The 26,774-nt window shown below is 35.4% G+C and overlaps 1 protein-coding gene across 9 annotated transcripts in view; it reads left to right on the forward strand.

Annotated features, from left to right (window-relative positions):
* The window catches only part of LOC127873198 (ribosome-binding protein 1-like), a 67,248-nt gene that overhangs the window by 11,987 nt on the left and 28,487 nt on the right, over positions 1–26,774 (forward strand). For 5 of the 9 annotated variants that reach the window (XM_052416943.1, XM_052416942.1, XM_052416945.1 and 2 more), the window contains exons 8-18: positions 3,037–3,261; positions 3,344–3,358; positions 4,335–4,439; positions 6,880–7,025; positions 7,653–7,764; positions 9,776–9,871; positions 12,895–12,987; positions 13,402–13,491; positions 18,706–18,885; positions 20,815–20,907; positions 21,844–21,894. In XM_052416943.1, coding sequence (XP_052272903.1) covers positions 3,037–3,261; positions 3,344–3,358; positions 4,335–4,439; positions 6,880–7,025; positions 7,653–7,764; positions 9,776–9,871; positions 12,895–12,987; positions 13,402–13,491; positions 18,706–18,885; positions 20,815–20,907; positions 21,844–21,894 — 1,206 coding nt within the window. The remainder of the gene's footprint in view (positions 1–3,036; positions 3,262–3,343; positions 3,359–4,334; positions 4,440–6,879; positions 7,026–7,652; positions 7,765–9,775; positions 9,872–12,894; positions 12,988–13,401; positions 13,492–18,705; positions 18,886–20,814; positions 20,908–21,843; positions 21,895–26,774) is intronic. The other 4 variants (XM_052416949.1, XM_052416944.1, XM_052416951.1 and 1 more) reach the window with 4 other exon arrangements.

Below are 26,774 nucleotides of genomic sequence, written 5' to 3' on the forward strand. Positions count from 1 at the left end.
GTCAAATTATTGAATTTTGCTAAAATTGCCCTAACTTCTTTATTTATGATTAGATTCGATTGATACTTTGACAAAACAACTATAGTAGTGGGGGACATATTGTTTTTGCCCTGTCTGTCTGTCTGTTGGTCTGTCTGTTGGTCTGTTGGTCTGTTTGCGCCAACTTTAACATTTTGCAATAACTTTTGTTATATTGAAGATAGCAACTTCATATTTGGCATGCATGTGTATCTCATGAAGCTGCATATTTTGAGTGGTGAAAGTTCAAGGTCAAGGTCATCCTTCAAGGTCAGAGGTCAAATATATGTGGCCAAAATCGCTCATTTTATGAATACTTTTGCAATATTTAAGATAGCAACTTGATATTTGGCATGCATGTGTATCTCATGGAGCTGCACATTTTTAGTGGTGAAAGGTCAAGGTCAAGGTCATCCTTCAAGGTCAGAGGTCAAATATATGTGGCCCAAATCGCTTATTTTATAAATACTTTTGCAATATTGAAGATAGCAACTTGATATTTGGCATGCATGTGCATCTCATGGAGCTGCACATTTTGAGTGGTGAAAGGTCAAGGTCATCCTTCAAGGTCAGAGGTCAAATATATGTGGCCCAAATCACTTATTTTATGAATACTTTTGCAATATTGAAGATAGCAACTTGATATTTGGCATGCATGTGTATCTCATGGAGCTGCACATTTTGAGTGGTGAAAGGTCAAGGTCATCCTTCACAAGGTCAAGGTCATCCTTCAAGGTCAAACATCATATAGGGGGACATTGTGTTTCACAAACACATCTTGTTTTTAATTAAAGATCATCTAATAAATGACCACCACACCCTCACACTATACCCCCCTCCCCCCCCACCCCACCCCAAAAAAATAATTTTTATGCCCCCGGTAGGGTGGCATATAGCAGTTGAACTGTCCGTCAGTATGTCAGTCCGAAAAAAAAATTAACATTGGCCATAACTTTTTCACTTTTTAAGATAGCAACTTGATATTTGGCATGCATGTGAATCTCATGGAGCTGAACTTTTTGAGTCGTGAAAGGTGAATGTGAAGGTCATCCTTCAAGGTCAAAGGTCAAATATATGGCGTCTGTCCGTCCGAAAACTTTAACATTGGCAATAACTTTTTTAATATTGAAGATAGCAACTTGATATTTGGCATGCATGTGTATCTCATGAAGCTGCACATTTTGAGTGGTGGAAGTTCAAGGTCAAGGTCATCCATCAAGGTCAAAAAAAATATCAAAGCGGGGTTCTCATGAAGCTGCACAATTTGAGTGGTGGAAGCTCAAGGTCATCCTTCAAGGTCAAGGTCAACCTTCAAGGTCAAAGGTAAAAAAAATAATAAAAAATTTCAAAGCAGCATTATCATGAAGCTGCACATTTTAAGTGAAGGAAGTTCAAGGTCAAGGTCATTCTTCAAGGTCAAGGTCATCCTTCAAGTTCAAAGGTCAAAAAAATAATTCAAAGCGGCGTTATGATAAAGCGGCACATTTTGAGTGGTGTAGGTTCAAGGTCAAGGTCATCCTTCAAGGTCAAGGTCATCCTTCAAGGTCAAAGGTCAGACAAAAAAATTAAAAAATCAAAGCGGCGTTATCATGAAGCTGCACATTTTGAGCAGGCCTTGACACTAACTTTTTTGACAGGGTACCCGGAGGGAACCCTACTGTCAACTTTTGGTGGCCCTCTCCAAACTAGGGAGTCCTCTTGTTTCAACACACAGCTACTCTCGACGTAAGGGCAAATAAGTACAAGAAGCATACTTGTACACATTTTTATTTCCTATATTCAATTCTGTTGCCATTTAAAGCAGACCCATTAAAAGCTCATAACCTTGTCTTGTACACTTTTGATATCATGTATTTCATCAATATCATCAGCATCGTCATCCTTGTCATAATCATCTTCAGCATCATCATCTTCAGCATTGCCCTTCGCCGCCAGAACTTAGCGTTTCGGAAGTTCTTATTACAAACTTTTAAGAAATAAAAGGTAATTACGCGCATTCAGGGGTTTCACTGGCTCAACAAAACTTGTTGCAACTTTTTCGCGCCGTGAAAACTGTCGATTATTCCAACCTTATTAATAAGAACAATCATTTAAAGAAACCTTACTACATTAATGTCATTGCCTTTATTATCACTTTAAAAAGTATATTATTACATAAAAAACAATAAGTACCTTCATAAGTCATACCTTCATAAGTCTTAATAAGCTTCATTTGTATATAAATACCTTTTTTTTTTCAACTTGATAAACAACACAGATAACCAAAATAATATAACAATGTTAACTTCAATGTATTAAACAGTATGCTGCCTAAATGTTTCAAAATTACTTATTTAAACATAGAATCACACCAATTCACATCATTTGAAAGGGAAAAAGAAATATAAAACATCAGAAAGTAAATCATCTCACTTAATTTGTTAAACAGTTATATATGGTCATTTGGACATGTCATACATCAGCTTCTGTTGTTAAAAAATGTTTCTTAGTATTCATTATAGTCATATACTATGTGATTTAATACAATTTTGAATAACATAAAATATAGCTTTCTGGTAACATTTGCATCAAGATGATGCAAGTTGGGAAATGTACTAGAGCCAATAGTTAGACAGTTTACACCAACATACATGATTCTGCTTCAATTGAAATCCGTGCTATAATTGTTACCCCCATCCCCTAGAATTCTAGAATTGGGAGGATTAGGTCTATGTGTTGCACGGAAGGCATTTGAGTTGAACTAAACAAGAGACTTGTTAAAGAGAATAACAAATTCAATCGTTTGATTTTTGTTAAAGATTAATGCTTTTAAGGAAACTCATTTTTGCCATTTATTTAAGATATTTAATAAAAAAACTCGAGATATTCCATAGAATGTGTTTTTCATGTAATTTCAAATGATTTTAGAGAGACTTCTTTGGTATAAAGCCTGATTGTGGCTACTGTTTTATAGGGATTAAAAGGCTCACATATTCCTGAACATTTTGTCTTTATGTTGTTGTTTTTCATTGTTCCCAGTCAAGTACAGGAAGTGTATTGGAAAAAAGGATTGACGAGCTTAGCCAAGAGCTTCGAAGCCTTGAATCTAAAAATAAATCACTCGAAGGAGAGCGCGTGAGTCGCGAGCAGGCAGTTGACATGGCGCAGAAAGAATGCGTAAATCTGAAGATCAAACTGCAGGAGTTGGAAAGGGCACTTACAGAGAGCGATAATTCAACACGCGAAAGGGAAGAGAGGCTAAAGGTGATGATTTTAAGGCGATATAGTCGGTCAGTTGTTTTTAAAAACTGTAAAAGGTTAATTAACATATACCTTATTTTTACAGAGAGTCTCCGAGTCGGTAAGAGCTGTTGAAATATTGTCCACATTGTCCAAAAATAAGCAACCCAAACATGTCTTTACACATTCCTAATCCTGACCTATGTGTTCATGATAATGATATTAAAGGCCCCAATGTGACGTCTAGAACCTGTGTTCATGTTCAATACAAGTCCCATGTTATGTCTGGAACCTTTAAAATTAGTTGGAACTGTAGTTATAGAAAATTTATGTCAGAACCAGAACCTCTGGTTTGCCCATGTATACATGCTTTTCATTTATTATATCTATAAAATAACCTTAATAATCTTACCAAAGTAATATCTTATTAAAACTCTGTTTAAAGAAACTTTAATGAAAAGAAACAATAACAAGTGCCAAACTTTTTGTCACAGAATAAAAAATAAAGGCCACTGTTGACCGGGGATCAAAATCACACTAAGCTCATAGACTCCTAATGAAAATACATTTTCTTTAAATATGGTGGTTATGGTGATAGCCTTTTAATCCAAACAACACTGGCTTGAGCCCTGATAGGGACAAACTTTGTTTGAATGTCTTAATTAAATATTCTATTCTTTATTTTAATTGAGCTCTAGAGTTGTAATGTATAAATCTTACAGTTCAAGGCATCTAATGACAGACCGAGGGGTGAATGGAAGACTGTTGTTACTCATATTAAATAAAGAAGGAGATACGACAGTTTTCCGTTCAGCCCTCCCGGGACATTTAATGACAGAATTATGAAAAGTTCTAATCTGTGAACAAGTCCCTTTGAACTTGGAGCCATTACACATTATTATGTCTATAAACCTATGTGTAAAAAAAGAAAATACTTGTTCAATGTTTATTCTGTAACGGTTTTAGATTTTACCATCAACAGTTGTTAGGTGACAATTAGACTTGTTTATTTCGTGCTAGTTTTTCAGCTTACCAATATTGCATTTTTGGATTAGATATTTTTAATACACGGTTGCTTGTTTATATTTTGTATACAGGAGGCAGAAAGACTTAAAATAAATACAGAAGAAAACTTAAAAAACTTGCAGAAGAAAATAGAAAGTATTGACAATGAAAAGACAAGTTTAAAAACAGAGGTGCAGGTATGATGTGTATAGTGTTAAGTTAACCCTTTGCATGCTGGGAAATTTGTCGTCTGCTTAAATGTTGTCTGCTGAATTTCTAAAATTCGCATTTTCTGCGATTTTTTTCAAAGAATACTATCAGAATAGCAAACAGTTTGGATCCTGATGAGACACCACATTCTGTGGTGTCTCATCAGGATCCAAACTGTTTGCAAAGGCCTTCAAAATTCGGTTCCAGCACTTAAAGGGTTAAATGTTCTTTTTGCTGAAAGTAAACATTTATTTTGACATCTGCATTTTTCAAAGCCAACTGTTTATACAATGAAAAGATGTCTTGTGTCATGCTTTGAAAGCTGTGAATCCTTAATAGAAGTTCTTATGTTTGTCTTGTGAGCTTTAGTATGTACACATTTCAACTGCTAACAGTAACTGTATGGAGCAAGTAGTAACAATTCAAATTGTATGTTCACATTAAATTTTTATGAGCTCACCTGAGCACAAAGTGCTCAATATGAGCTATTGTAGTCCCTCTTTGTCCAGCATGTTGTGTGTGTGTGTTGCATTGTCAACTTTTAGTTTATTACCACTTGAGGCACTATTTTTCATCCAATCTTATTGAAACTTGGTCTAAATGTTTTCTGGTCAATATCTAGGTCAAATATGAGAAAAACATTGTTACCCTGGAGGCCACATTTATGACTGAATCTTGATGAAACTTGGTCAGAATTTTCATTTGGATAATATCTTAGCCAAGTTCAAATCCGGTAATGGGCATCCAAAAACTAGGTTGCATGGTCGAATCTTACTAAAAAAAAACTTGTTACAACCATTTGAAACCTGTCTCCTTTCCTCAGAGGTCAGGATCACTCCTAGAGGTCAAATGTAAAATATTGGTGTAAAAATAGCTTGCCCAGACTTACTTTTCATGCATCATTCAATTTAAAGATTTTCTAAAAGTTCACGGTAACAAGGATGCAGATTGGGCTTTAAACATCTGTGTTTGACATACATAGAGTTTTGAGTCATAAGTGGAATGTTGGGGCATCTGCGCCCTATGGGCACCTGTCTTGTTTATTTAGGTCTATCCTATGATTCTTTGAATTAACCCTTTGCATGCTGGGAAATTTGTCGTCTGCTAAAATGTCGTCTGCTGAATTTGTAAAATAAGCATTTTCTTCATTTTTTTTTCAAAGAATACTATCAGAATAGCAAACAGTTTGGATCCAGATGAGACGCCACGTTCTGTGGCGTCTCATCTGGATCCAAACTGTTTGCAAAGGCCTTTAAAATTCGGTTCCCGCACTGAAAGGGTTAATTATGCCTTCTATCAGGTCAAGTCTTCAACCTTTGTTGTCCATGAAGTTATGTGAGCGCTAAGGGCCATCATGGCTTTTATGTTTTTCTTTCCCTTTCCGATGTCCACATTATGCCCATATATTATGCATTATATCAACCAATGATGTTCGTTAAGTTATTTCTTACATTTCACAAAATCCCTTGTTTGAGCAGTTAATGAAAATGTTATAAAGTTATTGTACATCTACTTTCTAGTTACGGAAGTGCTGACTCAAGTCGATTCTCAAAGAAATTGCACACAAATACATTACTCGAATTGTGAAAAGGATTTCTTTTTCTTCTTTCATAGTTGATTGTGACAAGTTTTTAATAGCGAGGTGGTATTATTGGGTTTTCCCCTGTTTCCCACCCTTTTCATGAACAGTTTTAACTGCGATTGATATACCAATAAAATATTTCTGGTGCCAGTCATCTTGCACAATTTACACTTAAAGTAAGAATCTTAATTTGATCATTTTTATGGACAATTTTTCGGATGCTATCATTTTAAGACTACATATGCAGTAATCTATTGAGTAATGTCACATGTGTTTTCACTATTGGATAACAGTCAGCCACAAATCTCAATTAATGGGAGGTTTTCATGCAAACTTTCTTTAGAGATACTGGTAATAGGTAGTGGCTAAACACAATAAGTGTGACAAGCTGAGATTATTTTAAATGTCTGTAAAGAGTTGCATAAAATTTCTGTGGCCACATATTTCTTGCAAAGAAAATAAAAGTGTTCCAGCTAGGATTGAAATGGGCAGGGTGCATCTTTGTCAATAGGGCATTATAGCGCACATGTTCATATTATCACTGTGGCATATTTTCAATATAACGTGTCATACATATCACAATATACCCGGTATGTATTTTCATTTAGAACATTATTTCTATAAATATTATTAATTAAGATAATTTATTTATACTGCCATTTAAACTTTATGTGCAGTAATGTGATCATAAAGGGGCATGGCAGGGCTTCTAGAAGGCAGGTAGGGACAAAGGGGTTACAGGGTGCTGGGACCTTCTATTAAGGCTTAGCTGGAGCACTGATATAACAAAAGCACATTTCATATTGGATAGGCATCTAATATAGTAAACTGTTAAATGTTTGCAGAGTTTGAAGCAGGAGAATAGCCAGTTGAGTACAGAGTTGAAGACCACACAGGAGAAGGTCCAGGAGACGCAGGCAAAGTCGTCACAGATGAACGGGGACGTGAGGGAGTCTGAGAACACAATCAGCATGGAGGACCATCACAAGCAGTAGGTCTTACCTTATGTTATACCTCTGACATGACATGTTTGTATCTCCATATACCCGTCATCTGACAGTTAGTATTTTATGCGAGCCATCAAAGCAGCTCATATCTTCATTTTGTGACATTTTTTGTTTGATAAATTGAAGTTACAAATAAGTTTTCACCACTAAGTGTAGATTTGTTGGAAAAAAAATCATCCCCAGTGATCCAGACATTTCCAAATTATTTTTCCCTAAACATTTTTGACAGTAGTGCAGGTATAATAACGTTTGACACAAAGCTCTTGTTATATGTTTCTTTAAAAAGAAAAGAATTTTCTCACTCGATATAAAGCACAACTTAGTTAATATTTAATAATACAGTCAGAATGTAGCTTGGCCAAACCAAAGAATGCCAGTAGGCTACGTCCTGAGAAAGCATGGGGCTTAGTGCATGTGTGTAAAGTGTCATCCCAGATTATATAACAGCTGAAGCCTGAACGTGTTGTCCCCGATTAAGTTGTGCAGACTGCATAGGCTAATCTGGAACCACACTACGCTAATGCTTTAAGCCCTGTTTTCTCAGAGTTTGGCTCAAGTTACGTTTTCATGGAAAGACAAAGGTGCAGACATGCCAGCTGATCGTATTTCAGGCTCAGTGACAAAGATGCACAACTCACCAAACTGACAACAGAGATGCAAACAACCATTTCCAAAGTAGCAGAGTTAGAAAGTCAGTTGGAGACACAAAAGCAGAAAAACAATGTAGGTCTAGTATTAGTTGGTGTTTATAGTTATTCCATCTGATGATTTTCAAGAAGTGTATTGGCAACATATGCTTGACTATTTTATCATCTTCCATGATTATAAGCTGTTAACTCTTGACAGAGTCACTTATGTAAAGTCATTGATGCATGTTTTCCCTAACATCACAGTAAAACCCTGAACATCACAGTAAAACATTACATAACTAGTATTAAATCTCAAATAAGTAATAGATAATAAAATGAAATGAAAAGATTTTATTTTACTGAATGATATGCCTGCACCCCATTATTCCCTGTTAAATGAAATCTGCAACATATGACGTTTTGACATCATATTTTTAGTTTCCTTTAAAATGTACTTAACTCCATGAATGCAGTTTTGCCCCACTTCTGATTGGAATTGCTTTTTTTCTGAATTCTAAGATTTTCATTAATAAATTTATTAAAGCCTTTGGTTTTAATGCTGTGCATGTAACAGTTAAGAGTTGTGAGATTTGATGTTTTGTTTATTTTTACTTGTGTTTGTTGATGAGGTCCTGAACTGAACAAATTTAATTTCTGAATTGTGACACATTACAAAAATATATTTTTACTGCCCAACCATTTCTCAATGTATATTCATGTTGAGAGCTCTAATTGAACAGTATAAGCTGATCCATCCATAGAGAACTCATCAGATTTGGGAAAACTGGGCTTAATGCATATGCGTAAAGGGTTGTCCCAGATTAGCATGTGCAGCCTGTGCAGGCTTATTATTGACAAGATTTTACACTTTTTGGAATTTTTCATTGAAAGAAATTCTTAAGGATATCCTACTATGGGCAGAAAGTGTCATGCCTGATAATCCAGTGCATACTGCACAGGCTAATCTAGCATGACTCTCTACCCACAGGCATTTTTAATGCCAGTTTTGTAAAACTACAGCGATTTTCCTTGTCCAATTGGGAAAAGTACCCGTACCGGTCCGATTGGGAAAAATTGAGTCGTGAAAACCTCAAAATTGGGAAAAATCGAGTCGTGAAATCCTGAAATTGGGAAAATCGCGTCGTGAAGTTTGGGTCTTATTGAATACATCATACAGTTCATACTTAATTGAACATACCCATTTAAATAATTATTTGCAGGCATGCCTTAATGACCATTAAGTTATAAAGTTTATATAAATAACAAAATATTATAAAGAACACACCAAATCAATTACTAGTTGTTTTAATCTCTTTTAAAGCAATGTCTCTCTCTTTCATTTTTGTGAAAATTTCAACAATCTTTGATGTTTGATCATCACTCAGTTGCTTGCATCCCGCCCTGCACAGCATCATTATTGCTGTCAATGTGTCCTGTGATAGATGGTTCCGATTGGTTTTTTGGCATAATATTTGCTATTATGACTCATTTCAAACTACGATAAGGTTACAAACCGACGTAAAACAGTACGCTGGCTGCCTGGCAAAAGAACCGGAAACAGTAACAACTCTATTGATTGAATGCGCTGAATAATAAAACCCAAAATTAATCGAGCGCATGGTTACACACAACTATACGATTTTCTTTGTTCGCTCGCCGAAAGTTGGTTTTTTACGAAACTTTCTATCGTTTTGAGAAAAAATTCGGACGCTGATTGGGATTTTCCCAGATGCCGATTGGGAATTTGGGAATTTTCGCTCGATTGGGAAAGTACCGTTTTGGGAATTTGGGAATTTTCGTTCGATTGGGAAAGTACCGTTTACCGGTACTTTATAAAGAAGGAGGAAAATCGCTGAACTAGATTCATATATTCATTAAAAAAATTGTTGGAACAAATTGAAGTTATAAGTCATTTAGAGATAGGGTTAATTGTGTGTGTCTTGAGTTTATCTATATTGCAGTCAGCATCATATTTCACATCTTTTATAGGCAAGTGTTAGAAGCAAACCATGCACTGAGATTGCTTATTGTCATCGTTCATTTCCCAGAGCACTATTTCCCTTCATACTGACATGATCTACTTAAGGGTGTGTTTTTGGTTTTAGGATTTACGCACAAAGAATTGGAAAGCTATGGAAGCATTAAACCAAACTGAAAAATCTGTCAATGACAAAGTTCAAAGTGCAATTAAAGAAAAGATGGTAATAATTTTATTGAATACATTTTGTCTGAATATAATTAAGTTTATGATTATTGTGCTCCTTTATTCCCTGTTTTGTCTGATAATGTATTATTTTATTTATAATTCCAGTGCTTTTGCTTTGTATATTTGTGGTGTGCAAAACTGCTTAGTCTGTTAATGGCCCTTTTAATTGTAAGACCAAATAAGTTATCTTCTGCACAAGATCACGTAAAGAAGCACAAGGTCACGTAAAGAAGTCTAAAGTCTAAATATAAAATAAAACAATGCATGACTGTATGATAACAACAGCTTCTATTTTATGTAAAAAATGTAAATATTTAAGTGACAGAATTGAAGTTTTTTCATTGTTTTGCTTTTGCCTTTAGTGTATTGCTATGTATCTGCCTTTTGTTTTGCCATTAAGTAAGCATCAATGATTCGAGTTTGTATAAGTCATTCACCAGTGTTAAACTAGGGGAATGTGTCAGTTTGTAAGTCCATCTGTCCGCAAAACCGTATCCTGTGCTTAATGCTGAAAATACTTTGATGAAATTTGCATATTTATAATTGCCAATATGAGGGTTATGTACAACCTTTTATTTGTCAGCTTAAGTTGAAGGTTAGGTCACTGGTAATGGAACAAAAATTAAATGTAAAATAAATCTACAATGTAGATACCATATGATCATGGAACTTGGTATATGAGCCATGCTCTAAGGAAACAGGGCTTTAACCCTTTGCATGCTGGGAAATTTCTTGTCTGCTAAAATGTCGTCTGCTGAATTTCTAAAATTAGCTTTTTCTTCGATTTTTTTTCAAAGAATACTATCAGAATAGCAAACAGTTTGGATCCTGATGAGACGCCACGTTCTGTGGCGTCTCATCTGGATCCAAACTGTTTGCAAAGGCCTTCAAAATTCGGTTCCAGCACTGAAAGAGTTATTCATGTGTGTAAAGTGTCTTTCAAGATGAGCCTGTGCAGTTCACACAGGCTAATCAGGGACGACACTTTCTATTGAATTGTAATTTCATTTAAAAACACTTCTTTAAACAAGAAATTCCATTTAAAGCTGAAAGTGTCATCCCTGATTAGCCCGTGTAGACTGCACAGGCTAATATGTGACTTAATACATGCCTGTTTTAGGCCCTATTTTCTTAGAGAGCAGCTCATATAAACAAATTGGACTAGGTTTGCTATTTATGTGCCTGTCAAGCCCTCATTCTCTTTGTCCCTCAAATATGTCTGGAAAAACTGAAATTACTTGTAAGAGAACATGAAATACAAAGGTGAAACTTAGTAAATATATAAAGTGAGATGACAGGTTTATGCATGACCTCTAATTTCTCTAGAGGTCCATTTCTAAAGATAGAAAAAAACACTAAATGCTGCAAAAAGCTTATACGTTCATCAGACATCATAGCACATGGATAACACTAGTAGAGAATGTGCAACATTGTTTAACATGAAGAAAAACATTTGGTATATTTAAACAACACAAAAATCATTTGATAATGAAATATTACTCATGTGTAGAAGAATGTATAGAAGAATTATAGTGATGGTCACTCAGTAATTGGTAGGAGTTTTCACCAGAAGAAGACATGTTTATTGCAGACAATCCTATCAAAGCCTTTACGTTTTAATTTGTCTGTTTGAATTGTTCTTACAAAATCTTGTAGTTAGTGTCTTGCCCTTGGTCTTGATCTATGTTCTTCAACTTTTTTTTTTTACAGATTATTGAATGTGATTTGATATTGTCTTTGGATATTGTAAAATATTTCCATCCAAAGTTACTTTAGATAGATATTTCACATTTCAAAGTTATTTTCACAACGTCAAACTAACTATTGACAATTCTTTATCCTTTCAGCCCACTAGAGCACAAAGTGCTCATAGTGAGATTTTTGGCAGTTTTATATTTGGTCATGTGAGGTTAAAAATTAGGTCACAAGGTCTAATGAAAGATAAAGCTTGTAAACACTCTTGAAGTCACTCGTTTTTCCAATCTTCATTAAGACTGTAGTGAAACCTTGTGTACACTTTAGAAGGCACATGCTTTTGCTAAATCAGCATGAAACTTCTTCAAAACACTTGTTCTAATGATATCTCAGAAGCGTTCAGGAATGGTTCCAAGTAAAAAGCAAATTCAGAGGAATATTAATTACACATGCATCCCAAATGCTGCTCTGATTAGTTTACTTTCTTAGGCTCTCAGGTGAGTGACTTAGGGCCTTTGGCCCTTTTGTTTGAGATTATGGTCTACAACAGCAAATAATATTTATTACTGCATGCGACTTTTTAAGTTTTGCTTCCAAACAAATTTGTGCTTTGTTGCTATGCTTTATTCACACCCAAATATTTTATTCAGAGTGATTTTGTTCAAATTCAGGGGCGTTAAAGGGACCCATTCCCAATGCAAAAAGTGTCTATTTTCACAAATGGGACCTTTAAATTACCAATAAAGATTTAAAACATTGAGTTCATCTTCTATTCAGCTCTATAAGTTTAATCTTACTAAACATAATGTTGAACACACTTTTATTCTCAACTTTAAAGTACATGTATTTGTAAGAAACAATATCAACAACGCTAATTTCCAAATTTAAGTCAAGCAGACGTGATTTTTCTCAATCCAGAGACCTGGCCCCATTCCCAAAATAGTGGAAAAAACACTGTTATTTCATTGAGCCTTGTTCTGAGAAAACTGGGCTTAATGCATGTGATTAAAGTTTTGTCCCAGATTAGCCTGTGCAGTCCGCACAGGCTAATCAGGGACGACACTTTCCGCCTAAACTTTATTTTCTGTAAGGAGGGACTTCCTTGAAACTAAAAATACGGTAAAAGCGGAAAGTGTCGTCCCTGATTAGCCTGTGCGGACTGCACAGGCTAATCTTGGACGACACTTTACGCACATGCATTATGCCCAGTTTTCTCAGAACACAACCCATTTTATTCTCCTTAATAATTTATCATCAGGTTCTTGTACTCCTCATAGTTCAACTATAACAATATCTCCCCATTGTGTGGCTGTTATGTTGCAGGATGCGTTGTCAAGCAATCAAAGAGAAGTAGAGTCGTATGACAAGACGTTATTGCAGAGGCTGTTCCCAGAAGTCACTGTGGCCAGCAAAGCGGTAAATATGATGAAATTAAATATAAACAAGACATTTGTAGAAACTATTAAAGAAAACCAATATTAGATGCACCGAGAGGCTAGATTAGTCTGTGCAGTGTGCTCATGCTAATCAAGGACGACACCTTCCGCCTAGACTGGATTTACTTTATGAAAGCAGAAAGTTTTCCCTGAATTGCTTGTTCAGACTGCACAAACTAATATGGGTCAAGACTTAACCATATGCATTGTGCCCAGCTTTCCCAGAGAGAGGCTCATATCTTTTAGACATTTATTGTTATGACTGAGAACAGACCAAAGTATTTATAGGTTTCACAGTCAATTTACCAAATAGTACAAATTGAAACTAGATTAAAGAAACAAACATTTTCAAAATTCAATATTTTACAGAGTAAGTATTCTCATATTATTTCAGAGCCATAAGGAATGGATGACAGAGTTTGAACAGCAGATATCCGCCCACAATAAAGCCTTAAAACAGTCTTCCTCTGCATCCAGTGATAATGTAAGTACTGCATCCAGTGATAATGTAAGTACTGCATCCAGTGATGATGTAATTACTGCATCCAATGATAATATAATTACTGCATCCAGTGATAATGTATGTACTGCATCCAGTGATAATGTAAGTACTGCATCCAGTGATGATGTAAGTACTGCATCCAATGATAATGAAATTACTGCATCCAGTAATAATGTTGTAATACATCTTCTGATAATGCAAGTAATGCACCCAGTGATAATGTAAGTACTGCATCCAGTTATAAGGTAATGCATCTAATGCATCTCCACTGTACTTCCTAAAAATGGTCATACGCCAAAAATAGCAACCCGTGACGTAATCTGTCGATTAAAATGCTTCAATCAACACTGCTTCCTGAAGACTCAATGCGTTTTGCACACGTCTCGATCAGTCTTAACTCCGCCTCCTTTTCAATCTGATTGGCGTTAACATGTTCGCTGTTCACGGTGCAGACCGCGCTTAATTGGAGTAAGTTCTTGTTTATTGTCAGGATGTTTTGATAACACTAACGTGTGAATGTCGGCAAAGAAGTTGAGACCCCGTCTTCGACCCTGTTTGGCCAAAAGATGTTAATTGCTGTAACAGTTAGTAGGCCAGCTCCATTGTTTCAATAAAGAACATTGTAACCCGTTTATAACTTGTCAAAATATTTTTTGGCAAACACAGATATGAATTTGACAAAAATATTGAACTTGTACTACCAAGCATTGGTGTTCAGAATGTCGCAACGTACACTTGCCGGTTTTGGCATTCCACTTTCGACGAAACGGAAATTAGAAATTGATGAAAATGAATCTAAAAATCCAAAAAGCAAACAAACTATTAAAGCAAATGAAACACCGAAGTCGCATGTTTTCAGACGACATGGTTAAACCAGTTTGACTCGTTGGAGTTTGATGAAAAGAACAAACGCATATTTTGCTAAATCTGCTGTGCAACAGGGTTGCAAAATTCATATACCAAGGATGGAGCTGGTATTAATTGCAATAATCCAACTTCCAGCTATTGACCCTCCAGGTCGCTGTACGTATGTACTCATAAAAGCTCAGAGCTGGTATGTTCATGTTATATTAAATTACCCAGTAATGATGTTGATCTATATAAACGTGCGAGTTGACTTAGGTACAAGCTGACCGGCACCCATATATCTATATATAATGAAAAGATTACATAAGGCAATGCGTAATAGTTATTTAGTTATATTATTCGCTATGTCGAATTTTCGGTCCAAACGATTTTTTGTTATCCTAACTTTGACACCCCTGCATTTGCTGTCAAAATGCTCACAGCTTAGTAGAGCTGTTTAACAATAAGATCTTCCATGTTTGTTTTTCCGTTTTCAATACAAATTACAACGTATTCCTGCAAGAAAACAAAAAGAGACTTACCGTTCGTTGCTGCGTGTCTTACAGCTTTGTATAAGGGCCGCATTCGCGTAAAAACACAAAACAATCTCTGTTATTCAACCTTGGTTTACGGAAAAAACAAACGCAAATTTTTATGGGCGAAATACTTTGATGATGTCAGAAATATATGACGTCATCAAAAATGAACTCAAATTGACTAGAACGCACCGCACTAGGCTAAATTAGATAAATAATGTCAAAGCATGTCAAAATAACTGACATGTCAAAATAAGGAGACTTTGCTCTACCATGGACAATGGTGTAAAAGTAAACTTGTTTATTGCATTAATGTGTTTAATTGATAAAATACATGTATCAATTATCTTACTATGTTCTCTTTAGCTGTTCACACGGATTTTATCTAGCAATAAGGTGAAATAAATTAAACTGGAACCAGGTTATTTAGTTTTCCAGTTTTTGCTTACATGTATGTTGCTTTGTAGCATTTGTGTTTATTTGTATGAAAACCCCAAACAAATATGCTTCTTGTTAAAAATTGAGTAAAAGCCATTGTAGGACACTGGAAATAGGTCCCAAGTCTCGATGAGTTGGAATAGGGCTTGATTACAGAAAGAACCTGAAGAGTACGCTTAAATAGAATATAACATGGTGTATGTCAACTTTATGTTACAGCAGTCTACATTCTTCATTTATGGTGAATGGTTAAGTATCAAACATTATGTTTGTAACGCTTTGTTTTTGTATGGGGCATCTTTTTCCCCCAGGCATCTACTGAAATATACTAAAAACAGCTGACTTCCTTTGACTTTTAAATTGACCTGCATTAGGACTAATTTGGAATCATTCACAAGGTCCACATAAAATGACACATTTTGTCAAACATTGATAGTGCTTCCAACAAATCTTTAACACTTGCATGAATGTTATATACTAATCATTTTATGACATGCCCACATTACCTGATCTCATTTAGACATTTACCTTGACCTTTTTAGACTAAGACTTATTTAAATATTCCAATGAATCATTATTTACATGACTTCTACCATGGGCAACAGCGTTTATTGAACAAAGTCTCTTGTACATCCATGGCAAATGCTTATTAAGCCAGATTTCATTAGGGGAACATGCTTGAATTTATTTGTTTCTTGCCATGAAATATTTTTGAGAAAAACAGGTTTGGGGCTTTATTGCAGAGTACAGTTTTTAGCTCGACTATTATATATGAAAAATATAAAGTGGAGCTATCCTACTCACCCTGGCGTCGGTGTGAGCGTCTGCGTAAGCGTGCAAATGTTAAAGTTTTCTTAAGACCCCAAAGATTTTCTTTGTCCCTTGACATATTGCTTTCATATTTTGCATACTTGTTTACCAACATGACCCCAACCTATAAACAAGAGCAAACAACTCTATCAAGCATTTTGTCATAATTATGGCCCTTTTTCCTTTTAGAATATGCAGCAAATGTTAAAGTTTTCGTACTACCCCATTAATTAGTCCCCTACCGGTTTCACAGGAGGGGACTTATGGTTTTGTGTCCGTCCGTCAGTCTGTCCATCCGTCCGTCACACTTCTGGATCCTGTGATAACTTTAAAAGTTCTTAACATTTTTTCATGAAACTTGAAATATGGATAGATGGCAATATGGACATAATGCACGTCATTTCATTTTGTTCGTATGGCAAAAATTGTGGTTGCTATGGCAACAAATAGACTAGAAATAGTGCTGAAAATGGTGTATTTTTCTGGATCCTGCGATAACTTTAAAAGTACTGAATATTTTTTCATGAAACTTGGAACATGGATAGATGGCAATATGGACATTAGGTAGTCATTTCATTTTGTTCCTACATCAAAAATTGTGGTTTTTATGGCAACAAATAGACTAGAAATTGTGCTGAAAATGGTGTGTTTTTCTGGATCCTGCGATAACTTTAAAAGTTCTTAATATTTTTTCATGAAACTTGGAACATGGATAGATGGCAATATGGACATAATGCATGTCATTTAATTTTTTTCTACGTCAAAAATTGTGGTTGCTATGGTACAAATAGACTTGAAATAGTGCTGAAAATGGTGTTTTTTTTTCTGGATTCTGCGATAACTTAAAAAGTTCTTAATATTTGTTCATGAAACTTGGAACATGGATAGATGGCAATATGGACATTATGCACGTCATTTCATTTTGTTTGTACGTCAGAAATTGTGGTTGCTATGGCAACAAATAGACTAGAAATAGTGCTGAAAATGGTGTGTTTTTTTTTGATCCTGCGATAACTTTAAAAGTTCTTAATATTTTTTCATGAAACTTGGAACATGGATAGATGGCAATATGGACATTATGCACGTCATTTCATTTTGTTCCTACGTCAAAAATTGTAGTTGCTATGGAAACAAATAAAACAATTCTGACAATGGTGAAATTTCTGACAATGGTGGAGCCTGTAGGGGACTTTTATTGCTTGGCAATAGTCTTGTTTTCATTGTCCCTTGACATATTGCTTTCATATTTTGCATACTTGTTTACCAACATCAACCCAACCTATAAACAAGAGCAGACAACTCTATTGTCATAATTATTGCCCCTTTTATACTTAGATTTATCAATTTTGCGTTCTACCCTTAATATTTCCTATATCCTTTGACATATTGCTTTTATATGTTGCATACTTGTTTACCAACATGACCCCAACCTATAAACAAGAGCAGACCACTGTATCAAGTAATTTGACATAATAATGGCCCCTTTTACACTTAGATAATTGAACATTTTGCTTAAATTGCCATTACTTCTTTATTTATGATCACATTTTATTATTACTTTCACAAAACAACACTTACCTGAATACCATAATGGATTCCACCTAAACAATATGCCACGCCCCTACCCAGAATCCCTTCCCCCCCCCCCCCAAACCTCACCCCCCCCAAAAAATTAAATAAATATATATTTATTTTTTTAAACATCATCTAATAAATTACCACACCCCACATTATACCCCCCTCTCACCCCTACCCCCCCCCCCTCCCAATATTCTTTTTTTAAACATCCTCTAATAGATTACCACACCCCACATTATACCCCCCATCTCCCCCCCCCCCCACATTTTTTTTTTCTTTTTTTTTTTCCTTTTTTAATTTTGAAAGAACGTCTTATAAATTATTGAATGTGAACAATTTTCCATTGATGGCTTACATTATACTGTCAAGCACTGGAATAGTCGAGCCCGCTGTCCTCTGACAGCTCTTGTTTCCTTATTTAATATGCTGTAGATTTTAGCATTTCAAATAATTAATTTGTAAGCTGTTTATCATTTTCTCTATTATCTTGAGCTCTAAGAACCCATTATTGTTAATGATGTATTTTAACTCCATTATTCACTAAATAATCCGATCTAGACTACTTATGGTGGGGTCGGTGTCCGCATATTATATTTGGTTAAAGGTAAACATGCAACATCTCCATTTAACTTTTTCTACGACAGGTGGTTAATACTTACTTCACACATGTGTTACGGATCATTGGGTAAAGTCAAGGGAAAGTTCCATAACTCTGACGGGCAATTTATGTTAGAATTATGCCTTCGCTTTTCACTTAGAAATTTTGTCTAGGTAAATGTGCAACATCTCAACATCACTGTTTCTACAACAGCTATCAAATGCAAACATCTACATGTGCTTGGTGATTGTGTTAGGTCACTGATGCTGACCTACAATTATGCAGAATTATTCCCTCTTTTTTACTAAGAATATTAAACTAATTGCCTTTGTGTGATGTTTGTATCGGTCTTTTGACCACTGTATAATGTGTAAATGATATATCCTGCAGAGTGCCAAACTGGAGGTGCGTGTTTCCGAGCTGGAGTCTCACATCGAGGAGTTGAAGACCAGGCAGGCTGAGGCCGAGTCAAGTCGGGACAAGTTGCAATCAGCCCTCGAGGAGTCCGACAGTGCGTCTGCGAAACTTCAGCTGCAAGTGGGACAATACCGCAATGTGCTCTCTGAAACAGTAGGGTTTAAGGTTTTGTTGCCTTGTTTTCGTTGAGGTATGAAACTTCGTATGATGATACACTTGCCATTGTTTGACGTTACCTCTTATAAAAAATGCTATAGCAAAAGCAGTCTTCACAGTAATATATTTACCGTAAAAACGCAGTCATAAGTCTACCCGCTCATAAGTTGGGGCGGTAAAAAATGATACGAAAATCAGAGATTTTGAATATGTCCAAGTCATAAGTCGAGTCAGAAATTGTCCGTCCACGAATTTCATAAACAGACGCTATTTTCAATGTATGGGAAGTTTTTATTCTATACATAGACCATGGCGTCATTATAGCACTGTGCGACGTAGACATAGTGGACACGTGTATTATGTACTTTGTTTAATATAATCAATACAATATATATTTTGGAAATCAAAATTAATATATAAAAATATAGACAAGGAAATCATTATGAACCACATAAAAACAAAGACAACAACAAAGGAAACCAGAATGTATATACATGTACATAGTAATTTACACAACAACGACATAAGAAACACATAACTCGTGTTCAGCAGCACTATTATTATTTGATTGCTCTGCAAATTTTATCACGCCTATTTTAAAAGCATTGTCATACTCATGGCGTTTGCGTTTTCCAGGCATTTTCACAAATCAAATGTGTTAATCATTTTAACAAATTATTATTATAAAGTTTGCACTAAATTGTCCACGCTAGTAATAATCCACAAACTTATTATTCGATGACACACTGTGATCAATGTAATCCAATCTTTGTACTTTTAATCTGACTATCAAAACAATTGATTACTTCCTCGGTAAAACACGTTTTTATAACAATGATTGACATAACCAATAGACTGCTAACTCAGACTTTGTTCTACATAACAGTTTCAAAGGCGAAGCTATGCATGTGCTCAAACATAATTGGACGATTACCAGTGAATAACAAATTCGCGATTGGTTAAACATGTCCCTTCACAAATTAAAGTAATCTTTTTTTATCTGCGAGAAGGGTGATGCTTTATGGCTTCTTGACAGGAAGTGGCTTTCCTTTGATGACGTCAATAGTCAATTCACACAGGTTGCCAATTATCGCTTTAAAAATTATAAATAACTTTATCTTTTGTTTATGCGTTCAGGTATAAAAAACACCTGCTAACATGAAAACTTTGGATTAAATTATGAAAATAATCTGTTAAAAGACGACATTTTGTGTGTCGTAAATCAACAAGTTTTTTTTTATACAACAACAACAATTGCCGCGGGAATCAATCTTCGTCTAATTTCATGATTTTTTTTCATGGACGACCTCATAAGTCGATACCGTAATTTTAATTTAATTTTTAAGGTAAAAAATCTCGACTTATGACTGCGTTTTTACGTTAAACCGCTGGGCCAACCATAATGCTTTTCATAGAAACAGAAAAAAACAATAGTCTGAATATAAAAACTATTTATTTCTGGAAGCCCAAATATTGTTGCACCAGCCAATTTCTGTGGGACATGATAAAGTAAGCATGAAGACAGAAAAGGGTATATATTTAAAGACTTTGTAGTCCAGTTTAAGAATATTGAATTTAATAGGATGAAACACACTATTCTGTGTATTAAGTAAGAAGTGACATTGTTTACATGTAAGCGTTGTTCTGGTAAAACTTGGCCAATTCCATTGGCATAAAGTGTCGTCTCAGAATGGTCAGTGCAGTAGGCACAGGCTAATTAAGGGCAACACTTTCCAACTAAACTGGATTATTTGTAAAGGCAACTTCTTTTGAACAAGAAATTCCAGTAAAGCATAATGTGCTGTCCCATATTAGCCTGTGCTGACTTCACAGGCTGATCTGGGACGACACTCAATGCACATGCATATAGCCCAGCTATACCAGAACAATGCTCATTTTTACATTGTTACTTGTTGTGGTTGTCAGGAGAACAAGTTAACACAATTAGAGAACAGTGTTGAGGCAGAGGAGAAGAAGTGGCAGGAGAGACTGGCGGCTAAGGAGGAGGAGCTCACACAGGTGGGTGGTCATCTGGCAGAGCCTCACTTTAGGAAAGCAGGGTTTAATGCATGCCCTAAGTGTGTCGTCACAGATTAGCCTGTGCAGTCTGCACAGGTTTATCAGGGACAACTTCTCTGCTTTTATGAAATTTTGTGTTTTAAAGGAAGTCTTCTAAATGAAAATCCGGACTTGGGGAAAAGTATGGTCCATGATAAACCCGTGCAGACTGCACAGGCTAATTTGGGACAACATGTTTCAACCATGCATTAAGCCTAATGTTCCCAGGGCTCACATTAGCCCAGGGCTCAAAGTTACCAATATGTCTTAAGAATATATGTTTTTCTGAAGTTAAATATTTACTTAAGAAAATTGTTTTCGGCTTGAACCTTTTCATCACAAATACCCTTTAAATAGCATAATAAAAGGAATGTTCCAAGGCAAGGACAATTTTGCTGAAGACAATTTTGAGCAGCGGTATTTTATAACTTTTGAGTAATTTAAAATGTATTATTGGTTGGTTAGCATTTGGCCTCCTTATAAGCAACTAATTATTATATATGCCTCTTTGGTTTGGTAAAGATAGACAAATATTTATCTCATTGATATTTAATCATGAACAAGAGAACGTAATTACACAGCTAAGAGATTAGTAACCCTTGTCCACACAGAGGCAAAGTGAAAATGTCTGTATGCAACCAGCATAAAACCAGAACAGCCTTAAGTAACTTTCAGGCTGTTCAGGTTATATGCTGTTCGTGGCTCATCAGTATGTGACCTTTTGAAATGAAGCCTCAAAAACTTGAATCTAGTAAGAATGTTCTTTAATTAAATTTGATATTCAAAGGGATTATGGATGAATTGAAATTTATATCTATGTATCTGTTTGTTAAGGGGTAACAGATGTCATGCCACAAGTCTTGGAAGACTTTTCTTATTGTTGTTCCTCCTTTTCAGTTGAAAAATGAACATGCCAGTGCAAAATCATCAGGCTCTGACAGCCAAGAGGTGGGTAGTGTTTATGCATGTTCAAACTGTCGTGTTCACACACAGCATTCACATTGCTTGCCTCTTGTATCTTTAAACATCTGTTGCATGTAAATAGTATGAAATAACACGACACAGTATAAAAATACAGACATTAAACTGTCTATATATTTATGATTCAGAACATGAAATTCTACAGGGAATCCATGTTTTGTTAAAACTCTCAGTCAGATAAGGAGAAAATACTGTTTGCATGCATTTAATTTGTTTGACCCTTTGCTTTTATTTAAGCTACTGTATATTATTATCATTTTACTTTGGTTTGAACTTATTCGTGATTTTAAAAAAGAGATATTCTAGTTTCTTCGTTTAATAGATATTAATAATTATTTTTTAATCATTTTTCTTATCCACAATCTTGAAGACAGTTTCTGCCGATGAAACGCTATTTTGCATGTCTAATTGTAGGATATTTTGGATATTGGGTTTGCATACAGATGTGTTGAGAAAAGTTTATCCACGATTGTAGATGAGGTAATTGTACATCACATTTCTGGGATGGAACTGTGCACTGTTAAGTGTGTAAATATCAGGCTTCTCCATCATCTCTATGATATGAGCTGCTTCACGAAAAAGGGGCTTATTGAATGTGCGTAAATTGTTGTCCCAGATTAAGCTCTGCAGTCCACAGAGGGTAATCAGGGATGACACTATCCGTTTTAACGTCATTTTTTGTTTAACCCTTTCAGTGCAGGAACCGAATTTTGAAGGCCTTTGCAAAAAGTTTGGATCCAGATGAGACGCTACAGAACGTGGCGTCTCATCAGGATCCAAACTGTTTGCTATTCTGATAATATTCTTTGAAAAAATCAAAGAAAATGCTAATTTTAGAAATTCAGCAGATGACATTTTAGCAGACGACAAATTTCCCAGCATGCAAAGGGTTAAAGAAAGTCTCTTCAATAAGAAAATCCAGTCTAGTTGGAAAATGTTTCCCTTATTAATCTGTGCGGACTGAACATGCTAATCTGGGATAACACTTCACGTACATGGATTAAGCCCCATATTCACAGAGCATTGCTCATGAAAAAAATTAACCCAACATCCAACTTGTGGTGGTATAGTTGTAGACCAAATTGAAAATGGCATGCATTACGTACTGGATTATTGTTAGGTAAGGAGTGTCTATGAAGCCTTATGAAGAGTTAAAGAATGTTTTGCAGGGTACAAATAGGTCATGTTAAAATCAAATGAAAATTGTAGTACTTGTTCAATTGTGTACAACTGTGATATTGTGTTTGTCACCTTATTGAAACTTTAACATAAAAGGAAAAATGGTTTGGTCACAACAAAACTTCATTTTGATTTATTTAAGTGTCATCAAAATAACATACACAGTCAAAACTGAGAACAGCGGTCAGTCAAAGGAAATGACAAAAGTTACCGTTGTTGACAAGTCACCACTATTCTGGGATCGCTATTTTTAGATGGTTGGTATGTTGGTAGTATTGCTATGTTGTAACCCCACCCAGAAGTTTGCACACAGTGCAATACAAAGGCTCATTGCTGATAACTTAGCACAATAGTAATTTTTATTGAATAACACATAATGATATCTTATAAATTGAGTTAATTTCATAACTATTTTAAAACTAAATCTATTACTTTATCAATGATAGTATTTTTGTTTACTCATGCATCTCGTTCATTCAGTTAATCCGACAGTTTGGGTTAAATTAATCGCAAGATATTTTTCACGGGTCATTGACGTCATGCCCGAACAAGTATAAAAGCGGATTTGCTGTCAAAAACCAAAAATACAGTATAACTGTATCGTTCTCATTAAAAAGAAAAGACTCCAAAATATTGTAAAAATTTAGTTTGTTATAAAAATTGCAATTCATTGTCTGTTTTTTCCTTAATAGATGATCATTTATCCTTTTATCGCCTTCTTAAAACAACACTTGCCAGATTAGTAGTGTTTTTAACACCTTATCAGTTATAAAGATCTATTGACTTTGTCACGCCCTCATGCTTTGTCGTTATGACTGCTGATAATCATACATGCCAGAAATTTTCAGGTCCAAATCGGGACAGTCCATTAAAAATGTCGGAACATTTGACCAAAAAGCACGACACCTAAAACGATCAATCATGCCACCTTAACTGAAGTCAGTAATCAGCTAATTACTTACAAAACCGCATAATTTCTGGCAAATATTGATGATAAATGTGTTAAGAATTGCATGAACACAGACGTTCTCCATTTTCCGGAAGTAAACAAACATGTGCACTATGCAGATGAACCCATTTGTGACTAAAGCAACGTTCAACGGGATGTGCGCACATCAAGCACTGTTTTTATTCAACCAATCATCTATTAACTCTAAATTTAGATTGTTGCAATATGTACAAATTATTTTCTGAAAATCAGCCAAAAACGAAAGTAAATTTATGTCTCTGGTATTGGTCAGCGCTCGATTAGTTTGACTTAAAATACACTGAATACCGCGTAATAATAGTATCTTTGGACTTGATTTGGGCCATGAAATACAAAAGCAATCTGCTTAATGCACTACGATGCATCTATCCCTAGCAATTAACGACCCTTATCATAAAAATACCCTGGTGTGAATGCCCGATAAAATCAATAATTTGCCGATATATCGCTGATATTGTGTCAAAAACAACTCTGGATGACTCGACTAGTAGATATGGTTTGTTAATAGGGGGCAATAAAGGGATTAGCGATGGTAATTAAAGCCAGACAGAGCTTGAATAGGGAATTTTATTGTGAACTTAAAGAGCGTATATATCGTTCTGTTCGAATGTCGGGACAAATAGTGTTACATCGGGACACCGGGACAAACACCCCAAAAGCAGGACTGTCCCGCCAAGATCGGGACGTCCGGCATGTTTGCTGATAATTGCTACTAATACACATTGTTACTGTCTTGTGCACCTGTTTCGTTTGTGTTCTTACTTTTCGAAACTCGTTGTTGTCAAAAATGACTTGCGGGGTGAAATAAACTGGATGTTGGCCGTTATGGACAGTTTACAGTTATTCTCAAATGTAATTTTCGTCTGGGGTAATCCAAACTGATCGTTGTCTGCAGTTGACCGTTGACTGTAATAATGTTCCAAGTATTTACATTTTGCAGAGAATGAAGCTTTGGAAAATGGAACCTGAAATGTGTAATTATTTTGCATTAGGACTTATTTCAAACAGCAGTGTTAATAATTGTTTGTGTTTTTAGACGCAGCATGTGAAGTACATTGCCAATCTCACTGTTGTCATGTAGATAACCATTTCTCACTCAGAAGCAAAGTGAAAATGGCTATGTGCAAACAGCATTAAACCAGAACACCCTGTGAGTAACTCGCAGTCTGTTCAGGTTTTATGCTGTTGGCTACTCATCAGTTTCTTAGAATTGAAAATGACGCCTTTCAAACTTAAATATATTAAGAAAGGACTTAAATTTAATTTGATTTTCTTAAGGACTTAAAATGTGTCAAAGTGTGTTTCTGAGGGTTAAAGGGTTATGGCATCAGAAGACTTTGAGTAGAAGTAGACCTTTATTGTCAGTAGTGCTTTGCAAGCATGCACTCTGTATGTTGTTGTATAATAGTTCCCAATATGCATTACTTTCTCCAATATGCATGTGTGCCTGTAAATTGTACATTTTCATAAACATAATCAAGAAAAATGGACTCCTTCTGTTATACTGGTACTAACGTTGTGTGGTGTCTTAGCTTAAGAAGCCCCATATGAGCCTTGATCTTCGAAAATTGGGCTTTATGCATGTTCATAAAGTGTTGTCTTAGATAAGCCTCTGCAGTCTGCCAAGGCTAGTCATGGACGACATTGTGCGCTTTTATTAAAGGTTTTGTTGAGGGGCGGTCTCTTTTAAACACAAATCCAGCGTAGGTGTCATCCCTGATTAGCCTGTGTAGACTGTGCAGGCTAGTCTGAGAAAACACTTTGCTCAGAAGCATTTAGTCCAGTTTTCACAGAGTGGGGCTTGTGTGTTCATAATAAAGGTTGACAATATTGATGCCTATGGGTTTAATTAAAACCCAGGAGACGTGTAAACCTTGATAATTGGACCAAAATATTGAACAGCAGGCTACTTTTTTAGTAAAAATAAATTAGTATCTTGCTTATGTTGTAAATCATCAATCCTTTTTAAAACTAAATGATACATGATACATGATACATAGCTTTCTAGACCCTATTTTTACGCAAAAAAACATTTTAAATCGAATTTTTACATTATGTGTTCAGTTGTTGTTATTCTTATGACCCTGAAGGAGGGCATATAGTGATAGAACTGTCCGTCTGTCAGTCCGTTCGTCTGTCCGTCTCACTTTGCGTTTAGGTTTCGAAAAATGCTCATCATTTCTATGTCTCTTCATATGAAACATTCATATTTGGTATGCATGTGAATATGGACAAGGCCTTTGCATACGCACACACATTTTGACCCCTTTTGACCTTGACCTTGAACTGAGGGTCTGCGTTTAGGTTTAGAACAATGCGTTTAGGTTTCGAAAAATGCTAATAATAGGGGGCATATGTCATCCTATGGAGACAGCTCTTGTTTTGTTAAATTTTAGGCTAAATTTGGCCCCAATCCAAACCCTATATTTTGTTCCCAAATAAATACATTTGAAGGTTTCCAAAAAATAAATCTTCAAACATTCATCTCCCCATCCTGCTTGTATGATTTAAAATTAAATAGTATATTTTTTACTTGTATTTCAAATTCTAAAGCATTAGTTTTAAGCCATAAAAAAAACTATTTCCCAATTTTAGTAAAAGACAAAAACATCATCCAAAGGGTCCCAACCCAAACCCAAAATAAAACAAGAAGAAACATGAAATAAATCACTGATGTTAG

Source organism: Dreissena polymorpha, chromosome 3 (assembly GCF_020536995.1).
Source record: "Dreissena polymorpha isolate Duluth1 chromosome 3, UMN_Dpol_1.0, whole genome shotgun sequence".
Lineage (NCBI taxonomy): Eukaryota > Metazoa > Mollusca > Bivalvia > Myida > Dreissenidae > Dreissena > Dreissena polymorpha.